Source organism: Dendropsophus ebraccatus, chromosome 10 (genome assembly GCF_027789765.1).
Source record: "Dendropsophus ebraccatus isolate aDenEbr1 chromosome 10, aDenEbr1.pat, whole genome shotgun sequence".
Taxonomy (NCBI): domain Eukaryota; kingdom Metazoa; phylum Chordata; class Amphibia; order Anura; family Hylidae; genus Dendropsophus; species Dendropsophus ebraccatus.
The window spans coordinates 49,010,268-49,023,970 of NC_091463.1; the positions used below are offsets into that span (position 1 = coordinate 49,010,268).

The following is a 13,703-nucleotide window of genomic DNA, read 5'->3' on the forward strand; positions in this document are numbered from 1 at the left end:
TGGCAGAGTAGAGAGACAATGGCTGCTTGCTTTGTCAGTCCACTGTGTTTACCTATAAGGGCCTTTTAGGAGCCCTTATGGTTAAATACATAGGTGCAGGAGCAGACTACCTTTTGCTTAACCCCTTATGTGCTGCAGTGTGTAAGTGACCCAACGTTCAGAAGACAAGGGGGTTTTGCTTTACTGCTGGTGCACTGATAACCCCTGACCTCTGCATGGAGCTCTGCATATTTTCCTACTTGAATGCGCAGCTGGAGAACAGAGGTTATTAGAGGAGATCTCTTTGTTTTCTGCTTGTTAACCCTTTTTTGTGTTGCAGCATGTAAATAAACATTGAGTAACTTACACACTGTAGTACATAAGGAGTTAAGCAGGAGGAAACACGCTCTTACCTTCTCCCCTGGGCCCCCCTCCTCCATGGGCCCCATAGCAACTGCCTACCCTGCCTCTATGGTAGCTACGCCACTGTCCATGGATGTATTCACTTCCTGGTTTTCTCTGTAAACTGTGACCCTGCTGTTGCCATGCAACAGTTCAGACAATTACCCACAACCCCCCTTGCTTGCATCTGATGTGAAAACCAACTGCTAGTACTAATGGGACAGATTAGGAGACTGAAAGTGACCTAAGCATGAGTGACCCAACCTAGTGGATGCCCAAAGGCAGTCTGTAACCAAGTGCAAAGAGTTATCAAACAAAGCAAGCACTTGGGGGATTAATAAGTCTATATCAATAAAATCCTACAATTTACAAAATGCTTGTGCATATAAAGTATGTTTCATTTAACAGAATGCATCAGTATAGACCTAGTTTTCGACTCAACACCTCGGGAGGGATTTTAGGAGGATTTTTTGGGCATCACTGGATGCCCAAGTGAATTAATTTATTTGATGTTGATTTTCCGATCAGAGTACAGATAATTGTTATGTCTGCGTCTATAAGGTTTTTACCTCAATATAATAAGTGAGAGCTGTGATGCTTCTGCTCTGCCCTGGATACTAGGAATATTGTAAGCTAAATATCCCATAGATTTGCTTCTCAAATCACTTTCTTTATCTCAATATTAGAACAGTCTTGTTCAGTACACCTCAGTCTTTTTACTCTCTGAGGAAATAATCTTTCATTAAGTGTTTTAGGCAAGATTAAGGCTTTGTCCTCTCAGTATTTCTCCTTCAGTTTACCTCAAACAAACATAAATGATGATTTCTCTCTTTCTCTCTCTCTGGCTATGTTCACATGCTGTTTTTTCTGTCCGTTCTTTGTCTCAAAATTACGTCATTTTGCGTTTTGGGCGCCTGTCATTACAATGACAGCTGTTGGTACACTATTCTAGTTCAGGGCCTTCTGTGTGTGGTTCTTTTTTGAAGGTTATTAAATTTTGTAGTAAAGACGGTGAAAGGACAGTGAAAAAATGTCCTTTCAATCTTAATCTTCCACCTTTCATTTTCCAAAGAGTCTGTAAAGGGCCCCCCTTTATAAAAGGGGGACACACGGGATTGCGCCCCCACCCCCCTTTTTAGTACAAGTTTGGTTTTACATGTATGTGGTAGTTGTTCTCTCCCCCCCCCCCCCTTCTTTCTATTCCTACAGGTACCACAAGTCTTGGAGATTCTGCTTAGCAACAGCCAGCGTTGTGATTGGTGATTACAGCTGTGTGGGAATACAGTGAGCTAAAAATAGAAAGGTGCCCTCTGTTTGGATTGGTCAGCTGGCTGAGAGCGGGAGATTTGGAATGGTATTTATAGGGGAGCCGGCTCTCAGCTGTGTCAGTCAGAGTAGCTGTACAGAAGAAGCTGCTGTGCTGTGTACTGCTGGTTTCTGTGAAAGAGCTAAGGGCACACTGGGCTAGAGCGGTGCTTGTAAGCATAGCAAGGCTGTTAGTGTGTCCCTGTAAAAGAGCTTCAGCAGTACCTGTCACATAGCTAACAGGTTTCAGCAGCTGCCATAGTCGGTATAGAGAGCCTTCTCACTGAGCTTATCCGGAGGGCAGAAGGAGCTGGAGGTGAAGCATGGCTGAGGCGGTGTCTAGCAGAGCCGGTGTCCGAGGAAGTTGCTCCCTAGCGTATGGAGGAAGAGGAGAATTGTGTGCCGTATACTGCCCCCTAGAGACCTGGAGGTATTACAAGAGGCGAGTGCTGCGGAAGACAGGAGGCATAGAGGAAGAAGCAGCCGGGGGGAGCGGCCATATAAGCGGAGTAGGAGCAGTAAGAGAGCTGATTCAGCTCCCCTCCCGCCGCCCCCTTCTGGCAGTACCCCCGGCACATCGCCATCATAGCCGAGGTTCCCATAGGAGCCGCGGTGCAGCCTCCCCACAGATGACCGCGCCCCCACCGGTGTCCGCAGCCCCGCAGGTGACCGCAGCCCCGCAGGTGTCCGCATCCCAGCAGAGTGCCGCAGAGGAGTTTACACCGCAGCAGATCCGTGGAGAGGAGTCAGCAGCTGTGGGTGAGAACATCAATGTGGGTCCTGTCCCTGATGTGAGCATGAGTGATTTGTTTGCCAATGATGCTGTGAAAAAGTTTTGTGCCCTGGTAGCTAAAGGGTTTAATAGCAGTCCATCGCTGGCTAATGTGTGGTCTCAGAGTACGATTGCTGTACCTAATGTGTCAGTTCCAGGTTCAGAGCGCTCTGCTTCTTGTAATACGCCAGTGATTGAGAAGTATGCTGGTGTGCCTGAGATTTGTGTTAAAGAGGCTCTAGCCTGTGAGCAGAGCGCTCTGCTTCTTGTAATACGCCAGTGATTGAGAAGTATGCTGGTGTGCCTGAGATTTGTGTTAAAGAGGCTCTAGCCTGGGAGCAGAGCGCTCTGCTTCTTGAGATTTGTGTTAAAGAGGCTCTAGCCTGGGAGCAGAGCGCTCTGCTTCTTGAGATTTGTGTTAAAGAGGCTCTAGCCTGGGAGCAGAGCGCTCTGCTTCTTGTAATACGCCAGTGATTGAGAAGGTGCTGATGTGCCTGAGATTTGTGTTAAAGAGGCTCTAGCCTGTGAGATGTCACCGCTTGGCTTCCACTTACAATTATGTGTGAAGGAAAAAATCTGGATGGGTGAATTTGTAGATGTGATGTCATTGCTACCTGCTAGTAAGGATGTGTTGGTGAAGCGTACAGATGATAAACCTGATGATGTTAAAAAGTCACCACCTCGTTCTATTTTTAACTGGTTACATGCTTATTAAACCATCTATTGTGCTGTAGTGGGAGAGAAGCGCCCTGAGCTGTGTTCCTCCTTATTTCAGCACATGGATAATATATTAGAGGCATACCGCAGTTTTGGCGGTATGGCCTGGTTTAACTATGATGAAATGTTTGAGCCTGGAAAGAATGTTGCTCATCTCGCCAGGTTCCCAGACAGGCAGAAAGCTGAATTGATTATTCATGGGTTCTCAATTGGCTTTGATGTTCCGCCTTAGGATGGTTTAGGATGCGTGGTGGTGGACAATTTAAAATCTGTGTCCTTGCATGAGGCCGTGGTTAGGGACAAAATAATGAAGGAAGTTCGGGAAGGGAGGGTTGCGGGACCTTTTTCTGCACCCCCCTTTCCTAACTTTCGCATCTCCCCCTTAGGATTGGTCCCTAAAAAGGAGCCAGGGGAGTACAGGTTAATTCATCATTTATCTTACCCGTTGCACTCTTCCTTGAATGATAATGCAGATAAATCTTTGTCATCAGTTTCTTATGCTTCATTAAATGACGCTGTAAGAGTTATTCGTGTTTTTTGGTGTTCGGGCCCTGTTAGCTAAATGTGATATAAAGTCTGCATTCCGTTTGTTACTGGTTAATCCTGAAGGTTTTAGTTCACTTGGCTTTTGTTTTGATAATAATTATTACTTTTATCGTTGTTTACCAATGGGTTTTACTCTTTCATGCTATTACTTTGAGTTTTTTTTTTTTTTTTTTTTGCAACGTTTCTGCACTGGATGGTGAATTATGGGGTACCGGATGGTGCCGTCGTTCACTACCTAGACGATTTTCGGTTTATTGGTTTATTGCCGTGTCACTGTTTAGAGTTTCTAGGTATCACATTGGATACAGTGAGAATGGAATTCAGATTAAAAGTTATCCAGATTAAAATGCGCATTGAAGTGTATGTTACAGAAAGTTAAGGTGACTTTAAAGGAATTGCAATCAGTTTTAGGTTTGTTGGCTTTTATTATGCGTGTCATTCCTATGGGTCGTATATTTTCTAAGAGACTCTATGCAGCTACTGCTGGTTTAAAATCTCCCCGTGCTCACATCCGCCTTACCAAACCGCTTAAGGAGGATCTGAGCATGTGGTTGGAGTTTGTATCTACTTTGAATGGTCATTCTGTCTTTTTACCGGAGTTTGTAGAGTCTGATGCTATTGCTTTATATACTGATGCGGCGAGTGCTCACGGTTACGGGGCTTATTTTGCTGGACAGTGGTCAGCTGAGCCTTGGCCTGATACATGGGTCCAGGCTGGTGTATGGAAGAATATTGTTCTGTTAGAATTATTCCCGGTGTTATTAAGGTCTGATAATAAAGGAGTCATTTATGCAGTGAATTGCCTGTCTTCAAAATCAGCCATGGTTATAAAATTGTTACGCCACTTAGTATTGTACTGTATGTCTAATAAGATCTGGCTAAAGGCTGTACATTTACAGGGTAGTAAGAACACTATAGCTGATTCTTTATCTCGTGGTCAGTTTGCAGATTTCCGGCGTCTGGCTCCGGAGGCGGTGGCTGTGGGCACTGCTTGCCCAAATCACTTGTGGTCGCTGATCTGGGACTAACAGCGCAGCTAATTAGGAAGTCAGTGGCACCTCGTACTTGGACTGCCTATGCAGTTGCATGGTCCCAGTGGAAGTCTTTTGTTTTTCCTTACAGGAGCACCATCTACAACATGATGTGTGGTTGTCATTAGCTTTTGTAAATATGTTAATTGCTAAACAGCTTTCTCACTCTGCTATAGTGAAATCTTTATGGTGTTTCGTTCTTTTTTAAAATTCTGGGTCTGCATAGTATTTCTAGTTTTTTCCTTATTAAACAGGTTCTTAAAGGTTACAAAAAGGGACGTGTCTCTCCAGATGTGCGTGGCCCTATTACTATTGATCTGTTATTAAAGTTACATGAAGTTTTACATATTGTTTGTTGCTCTAGTTTTGAGGATGTTTTGTTTAAAGCATTATTTTCATTAGCTTTCTTTGGCGCTTTTCGCCTGGGTGAGTTAGTATCATTTAGTAAAACCTCTCCCTCGGGCTTGTTGTTTTCAGACATTTCTATTAGTTTTGGCGTTTTATGTGTTTTGTTAAGATATTCTAAAACTGATCAGCTGGGTAGGGGTTCGCTTGTAAAGTTAAATACATTTAGTGGCTCTGTAGTTTGTCCAGTACAGTGTATGGCGGCTTTTCTTGCTGTTAGACCTGCTATTGATGGTATTCTATTTATACAACAGGATTTGTCTTTTGTTACTAGGTACCAGTTTAACAGGGTTCTTAAGTTGCTTTGCGGAGCTAGGCCTCTCTGAATTGCGTTTTACCAGTCACTCTTTCAGGATTGGCGCGGCAACTGAGGCCGCTGCAGCAGGGTTGGACGAGCAGTTGATTAAGCGTTTGGGCAGATGGGACTCTGATCGCTTTAGATTATACATTTAGTCCTGGTTTAGTTCACTAGTAATTATCTTCTTTTCTTTCAGGTAAGAGTAGGCGTGTATGGATCCTAGGCCACTCATTTGTGGTATGGGCTTCCAAGAGAGCTGAGCGGCATAATTATGGGGTAAACCTGAGTTTTGACTTGGAGCAGTTTGAGGTGCAGTGGTTCGGGTATAGTGGTCTCCGGTGGAGGGAAATATATGCCATCCTGCATAGTCTAGCCTCAGCTCTGCCCCCCCCGGATATTTTAATTATACACGCCGGGGGCGATGACATAGGAAAATTAAAAACTCTGGACTTATTGTGGAGATCAAGAGGGATCTGTCGTTGTTTAAATGTATTTTTTCCTGAGTGTATTTTAGTTTTTTCTGAGATCATTCCTCGTCTCTCCTGGATGCGCAAAGGACTGTACTTCTACGAAAAAATTAGGAAGCGTATTAACTTTGCAGTGTCTAAATTTATCCCCTCTCTAGGTGGCCTATCATTTAGGCACCTGGACCTTGAGGGATATTTACCCGGCCTTTATTGGTCTGACCTCGTGCACCTATCCGACATTGGGTCAGACATTCTAAATGCCAATTTTCAGTCAATTATAGAATTGGGTGCCGTGGCACTGTTGGAGGTGGGGCCTGGTCAGCTTCTCTGACCAGGCAGGTGGGGTATTGTCGCCCTGCTCTCAGGGCGGGCATGTCCTTCTGTTAAGCTATGGCTCGGTTATTTATTTATTGATTTATTTATTGATTAAATTATTTGATTATTTATGATATTGGTGCTTAACAGTGTATTTGCTTACCCTTATTAAAGTGCCACGGCCTTTATATTCCAAATGCTTGTTAGTCTTATTTCAGGGGGGGTATTGGGGGCTGCATTTCCGTGTAAAGGGCCCCCCTTTATAAAAGGGGGACACACGGGATTGCGCCCCCACCCCCCTTTTTAGTACAAGTTTGGTTTTACATGTATGTGGTAGTTGTTCTCTCCCCCCCCCCCCCTTCTTTCTATTCCTACAGGTACCACAAGTCTTGGAGATTCTGCTTAGCAACAGCCAGCGTTGTGATTGGTGATTACAGCTGTGTGGGAATACAGTGAGCTAAAAATAGAAAGGTGCCCTCTGTTTGGATTGGTCAGCTGGCTGAGAGCGGGAGATTTGGAATGGTATTTATAGGGGAGCCGGCTCTCAGCTGTGTCAGTCAGAGTAGCTGTACAGAAGAAGCTGCTCCCACCCGCCCTCCCTTATGTTCAAGGACTTTGTCGTGGCACTTTGATAGAGGGGGTATTGTCGCCCTGCTCTCAGGGCGGGCATGTCCTTCTGTTAAGCTATGGCTCGGTTATTTATTTATTGATTTATTTATTGATTAAATTATTTGATTATTTATGATATTGGTGCTTAACAGTGTATTTGCTTACCCTTATTAAAGTGCCACGGCCTTTATATTCCAAATGCTTGTTAGTCTTATTTCAGGGGGGGTATTGGGGGCTGCATTTCCGTGTGAGGTATGAAAGGTGTAATCTTTTGGTTGCTAGGGACAACTGAGACAGGTTTACTTTACACCAGTTAGATAAATCTCCCCCTATGTGTATTGGGCGGCTGTCATTCCATTGACTTCAGTTATAATTTGGTAATAACAGACATTATTTAATTTTTTTTTGTGTGAACATAGCCATAGTCTGTCTTCTTTAGATGAAAGTTGCTCACAGTAGACTCTTTTTTTCTCTCCTAATTCTTGTAGCAGGACTGCTCCTTATTTTACCTCACAACTTGAGCTTCATTCAATTCCTGTCATACTCCCTGTATTGATGGGAAATGTAGTTTTTTCCTCTGAATGTTAGTTTAGCAGATAGGGAGCCAATATGAAAGAATTCTTCTTATATGAGGTCTGCTAGTATAGATGTAATATAAATGTAGTCTTCAACCCCTCATAAAATCCTGTTAAAGGCACAGGTACACTTTAAGCACTGCATAGTGTGTAACTTTTGAATGTGGTCCATTGGTTGGGGAGATCCACCTTTGCTTTGCATTTTCTTGGTGGTGGGTGTCCATGTACCTGAGCGTACATATCAATATTATTACCTGAGGCAGCAAAGCCTATGGAACAGAAAGACTGCAGAGGTGTTTGTGAGAAGAGAGCTCTAAGGTTGATAGTAAACACTTACTATAACCCATAACCATCTCTGTTGCCAGGCAGAATTTTATTGTGATTATGTCACAAAAGTCTTTGTGAAGAATGAAATTAAGCCTTGCTCCCATGAACCCTACTGGATTTACTAAGGCTGTATTCACACATTCCATGTTCTGCACGGAACATGGACATGAAATGCATGTAACAAATCCCCCCCGGGGGAACTGTATCAATATGTGCTGTGCTGTAGTGAGGCAGCCACATGGCTAATTCAGTACAGAGCGTTGCATATCCATACAGTTCCCTCGCTCCCAGCATCATGTGAGAGATGCTGTCCGTGTGTGTGTGTGTGGGGGGAAGGGTTGGTGGGGGCGGGACTCCGTTACAGGCATACCACATCCGTGTTTGACACAGAACACGGAACGTGGGAATGTGGCCTTAATCTGGAGGACCTGGGCCTGCTATGCAGCAGACAATGAAATATCTGCTCCGGAGCAGGTCTCTTACTTTTGCAATGGTTTACTCCAGCAGGAGCGGGGATTTTTGCCATGGAAAAACGGATGCAGTTGTAAGCCATTTAATAGGATTCGGTTTCCATTGAAGGGTAGATCTCTGTTGAGGCCTCGTATACCTCTTTGTCTGCAAACAAAAGATGTGAAAAAGTCAGTCTTTTTTGGTGTTTTAACAAACTATTTAAGATTTATTATTATTATTATAATTATTATTATTATTTTTATTATTATTGGATATTGCAGGGATTATTATTTTTTTTAGATCAATTGCCGTACAGGTGCTAAACAAAAAAAATAACATATATTGTGACTAGAGATGAGTGAATTTACAGTAATAACGAAATGTAGCACTTTGTTATCTCTGCAATCCACTCATCAGTCTACTGCCTTTTAACTGACTGCTGCTTTGTGCCGCTCCTCCCCGGGTGCTGGGAAAAGCTGGATCTAGTCCTGGGAATCTGGGAGAAGCTGGGAATTATTAGGTCTATACTTGCATATTTTGCAAGATAGGTGTGCTGTTGCACTATGCATTTTTACATATATTATTTTAGTTTGAAAACTTATAAAAAATAAACAGATACAATGGATGAGACAATTTTTTTATAGACCAAAGAGAACTGAAAAAGAGAATCTAGCCTCAAATATTTATTTTTAGGCAAAACAATTTCATTTTTTGATAATGATGTAGTTTATTTCCAACAAGTATTCTATAGTGATAATGGAATAATAGCTTTTATCTCAATTCCCAGGCAGAATTCCATGGTGATGATGTCATAATACGATTTTTTCCAAGCCAATATATTCCATTGTTCCGATGTTACAGTAACATACATTTCATTTCTAGGCAGAGTTACATATTCATGAGGACACAAAAGCTTTTATCTTTTTTTTCCAGGTAGAATTCTATTGTGTGGTGATTTTTGATGATATCCCAATAGTGTATGTCTTAAATTCCAGTTAAAATTCCATTGTAATTTTGTTGTGATGATATCCTTGTCCATAGACAGACTTCCAGTTGTATTCTATGCGCAGTTATATCATGCTGTTACACTAGGTTTTTTTGTTGTTGTTGTTGTTTTAATTGACAGGAGTTGTTTCCCAAGGAAAATTATTGAGATGATGTCACAATAGCAATTTTTTTTTTATTAATAGACAACATTTCATTGTAAAAGTCACAATAGCTTTGTCTATACTCTAGAATTCTATTGCGATGTACAATAGCTTTTCTTTTATTATGTTGTCTATAGGCAGAGTTATATTGGAATGATGTCACAGTAGCATTTGCCTTTATTCCTAGGCGTATTTCCAATGTAATGTCACAGCAGCATTTGCCTGCAGTTCTAAGTAGATTTTGAGTATGAAAATATCATTTTAGCATGTTTCTTAATACTAGGACTACGAGACTTTTTCCAGACAGCTGTAGCTTTATAGTTAAAGGGCTTTTCCCACTAAGCAATGTTCGAAAATTTAAATGTGTATCACATCTTTATAATAAAAGTAAATGTTTTTCTGTGTGCCTATATATCTGTTCTCTATCACCACAACCATTTGACACCACATTTGGCACATAGGTACATTAGGTGCCTAGGAAGGCTTATTTACAGGTCCAGACCTTGATAAATGTACACAGCAGTTGCAAACTGGATTTCTCTGCTATCAGCCATTATCACAGTCTATGGTCTATAGACATCCAAACACCTGAACAGCTTAGCATTCTTAAGGCTGTATTGCACAGCACAATTTTTCAGGGGAAGTTAGCGCAAACCTGTCAGCTTTCACAGACAGCAAGAGGGGAGGAGCGGGAGGGGCTGCCAAAATGACCATTAAATTGTTTGGGTGGCCCATTGAAGTCAGTGGCGGTCTGTTGCCACCACTCCTATTACACTGAGCGAAATTCAGCAGGACCATCATGACCTAATTGTGCTTTCAGCTAACAGTATTGTGTGAACCATTTAGGCAGAGTAAGAAAAAATGCTGCAAAGTAAGGATGCTTTCAAAAATCTTTGTTTATTTGGAGCCAATCAGAGGCCTCCCTGAATCCCTGCATCTGACTTTGCAGCATCCTTTCCACAAACATTTTTTTAAAACGTTAAAACTTTTGTATAATAATTATTTGTTTTATATTAGAGCTAAGCAAACTAGCTGGAAGTTCTGCTCCACACAAACCCAAACAACCTACATTCGAATCCCACTGCCTGGATTTATGGATTCCACAAGTTTCGACAAGTTTGCTTATCTCTATTGTATGGGTGCCGTCACACCTACCGGATCCGCAGCGGAGTGCACAGTACTGATTGGCTAAGCGGGACCGGAGCCAGGAGCCTGACATGCAGCCGTGACGCAGAGCAGGTAATGTATGCTCTCGGCAGTTGGCTGCAAGGCTGCAGGGGGTTAACGCACATACAGCAGGATTTCAATCCTGCTGCGAGTATGTGCTCTATAGGGATGAATGGGAGTGGATCTGCAGCGGATCTCGCTGCGAATCCACAGGTGACCACTCTGCTATTATGTCCAGTGTTGCCACCATGCTGTATTGATGTGATTGTTACCAGTTGGTTTGACAATCGCAGGACACAAGGACAAGTGCAAGTACTGGCCCTAAAAGAACCTGTTAGTGGCAGAAGGACATAAATAGAGACATTAAAGCATTGGACCACCACAATGAGTGCAAAGAGAGGTGTTGATAACACTGGTGTTTGGAGCCAAATAAGTAAAGTAAAGGCAGTCTTGGCAGGTATGATTATAAGTTTTTGTTAGCATAGCCCAGGAATAGAGAGGTATGCTTTGTTTGTGGACATCTGAGTGTTACTTGTCCAGTTTGCGGGCAGAAAGGGAATCCCTAGCCCTGGTGGACAGGTAGATAGTTGCAGTGAGATCTGGATGACTTCAAGGCCTGAAGATTTACTTGATGAGCTAAAGGAGGCCTAAAGTGAAGCCTAAGTTGTGGGCCTGGATTGTGGTCCTGTTTGGGACAGTCCTGCAAGTAGTGGACTGGGCCTGGTAGACAGTAGGTGAGGTGGTGAAGAGGGGTCCCTGAGAATGAGTTTCCATAAAATCCAGCCTAACTAGATGATAAAAAAGAACTGAAGCCAAACTTTAGTGATGCCTAGTGGTGCCAATAGAGAGATGAAGTCTACTGGGTAATATTTTAAGAGAATACAATGTCTCACCTACAAATGATAGTTTGTATACAGTAATATAATAATATCTACCTTCTATTAAATGTCTGACATATGTTTCCTTAGATAAAGAGCATTCCCATCACAAGCACACCTACCATACACTTGAGGTATCCATCTTGTAATCCCAGGCTGTGCAAGAAACCTTTGTAGCAATATGATGAAGAACAAAGAAATTCCACAGCAGTATTACCTAGAGAATATACTGTAGCATCTTTCAAAATGTCTGTCTCCGTGACAGTATAAAGTATACAATGACTGAATAATAGATAGTGTTCTAACCATCACACTCTCTAGTACATTCTAAGTTGGTCTCAATGCCCCTTTGGGTGTTATGATGGCATGTGGTGGTGGATTGTGTACACACAATGTGAGAAGAGGAAATATGTATATAGATCAGACATCTACATATGTGAATGAAATGTATGGAACCAAGCCCTTACCCTATTGCAGCCACAGCCAGATATCTCATGCACAGATCCATATTATGGCCCAGATGAATCTCCCAATTGTAAAGAAAAATAATATGGCACCTATTGATGTGTATGTGGTCAAACTTTACCTGTTTAGTATAGCTCTGCCTTGGTCTGCATATGGTTATAGGAGTTAATGCTTACCTACTGCTACATTTTCTTGCCATATTGAGATTTTCAAATGTTTGCAGTCTTCCCAAATACTATGTCATCTGTAAGCACAAATGTATGCTCCAGCCACATGCAAAGAGGATTACTGCTCTTTATCCAAGTAGAATCTTAAGGGACAGACAATATTTGTAATCGTCTTGAGGTACATAACAGATGAACAAACAGTTTATTTTGTACAAAACAGATGCCTAGGCATTGTAGCTGGGCTATTAGTGACATTTAAAAAACAGTTTAGGATGCACATGTTCTTTTTAGAGCTGTAAGATCCAACACGTTTAATTTTTTTTTTTACATAAATAAAATATTTAAAAATACTTTAAAAATGCCTTTTTCCATTTTTTTTATTTCTCCATAAATATTTTTTTTCTCATAAGGCTCAGTGTTTCTGACAACACTCTTTAAAACAATATTTTTGTTTTCCTTTACACAAAACTTTTACATTTGTTTGACAGCGCCAAACAACCCTTTGTAACAGAACGTAAGAGACAAAACATTTGGAAACAGTAGCTAAATAACAAACCTCTTTGTTCTGACTTTGAATAAACCCAAGCTCTGAAGTCAAGGTTTTTTTGGCTTAGAACAAGAAGTGCAGACCATCTTTTTTTTCTGCATACTAAAAAAAAACATCACAATGATATTAATCCATGTACAATTCCACCTGTGTTTCTTTTTGCGCAAATAAAATAAAGAAAAGGAACCTAAGTTGTGATATCATGCAGAACTTATCTTAACTAAGAGATTATAAATAGAGATTAGCGGACTTTGAGCATGTTCGGATTCATCGGCATTTGATAACCGGTGGCTGAATAAATTGGATGCAGCTCTAAGGCTGACTACAAATGTGGCTGTCTCCATGTTTTCCAGTACGCCCTAGGGCTGCATCCAAGTTCTTCAGCCACTGAGAGTTCTGGTTCGGACGGACCCAAACATGCTTGAGGTTCGCACATCTCTAATTATAAGTTTCCTGAAATGTAGCTGCAAATAATATATTGGCGCATTTATCAAAAAAGAAACATGTGAGAAAAGTAAAATAATAATAAAAAAAAAAACACAAATACAAGAATTAATAATACAGAGGATGGTCAGATGGTCATCCGATAGTAGAATGACAATTCAAATGTATTCTAGAGGTGTCATATTTACAATGCATTGGAATGATTAGTAAATGACACTGGAGTTGAGTATTTTTATTATATACAGGGGCCAGTTTTCAAAGGTGCAACCATTCTTAAAAAAATAAGTTTTGCTCCATTGCAGGACTTTTTGAACCCTAAATCTGCCTCATCTCTCTCACATTCATTTAAAGAGACACAGCCTGCGCTGCCTGTATGAGAACACTGAATGTCAGATATGAGAGGTTATGAAATGAAAACATAGTAGCCTGCATGGTAGAAGGCCTTTGCTCAAGAACACTGAATTTCTTGAAAACACATGGTAGATGACACTTCTAATATCCTGCACACATTGTAAGCTCTTGGAAAATGAACTGAAAAAGTAGGAAGGTTTTAGAACTTGCAGGGCTCTGTGACAGTAAGAGTCTGCAGGAATTACACTGCCCGAGGCTAATGTCTTACCCGAAGGCTAGCTGTCAATATTTTCAGCAAGACACTGCCACACAAGTAGCTGAGACTCAGAATAATATTG

General features: G+C 41.6%; 1 protein-coding gene across 2 annotated transcripts; it reads left to right on the top strand.

Annotated features, from left to right (window-relative positions):
* The first annotated feature begins 1,470 nt into the window (after nucleotides 1-1,470).
* LOC138802929 (uncharacterized) lies at nucleotides 1,471-7,045 on the top strand. Of its 2 annotated transcripts, none has more exons than XR_011364828.1 (2): nucleotides 1,471-2,445; nucleotides 4,663-4,922. XR_011364828.1 is itself a non-coding variant. In XM_069986695.1 (2 exons), exons 1-2 carry the CDS (start codon nucleotides 2,010-2,012, stop codon nucleotides 6,251-6,253), a joined length of 1,038 nt encoding a protein of 345 aa, XP_069842796.1. In that variant the 5' UTR covers nucleotides 1,471-2,009; the 3' UTR covers nucleotides 6,254-7,045. The 2 variants fall into 2 exon arrangements, 1 of the variants encoding a protein (XP_069842796.1); XM_069986695.1 differs by lacking the exon at nucleotides 4,663-4,922 and adding an exon at nucleotides 5,652-7,045.
* The last annotated feature ends 6,658 nt before the right edge of the window (nucleotides 7,046-13,703 follow it).

What these genes read in the sequence shown, in the direction of transcription:
- LOC138802929 (XM_069986695.1), top strand. Translation starts at nt 2,010, where the DNA reads ATGGCTGAGGCGGTGTCTAGCAGAGCCGGTGTCCGAGGAAGTTGCTCC. An exon ending in AGAGGAGTCAGCAGCTGTGG is followed by an intron (nt 2,446 to 5,651) that starts GTGAGAACATCA and finishes CTTTTCTTTCAG; the next exon opens with GTAAGAGTAGGCGTGTATGG.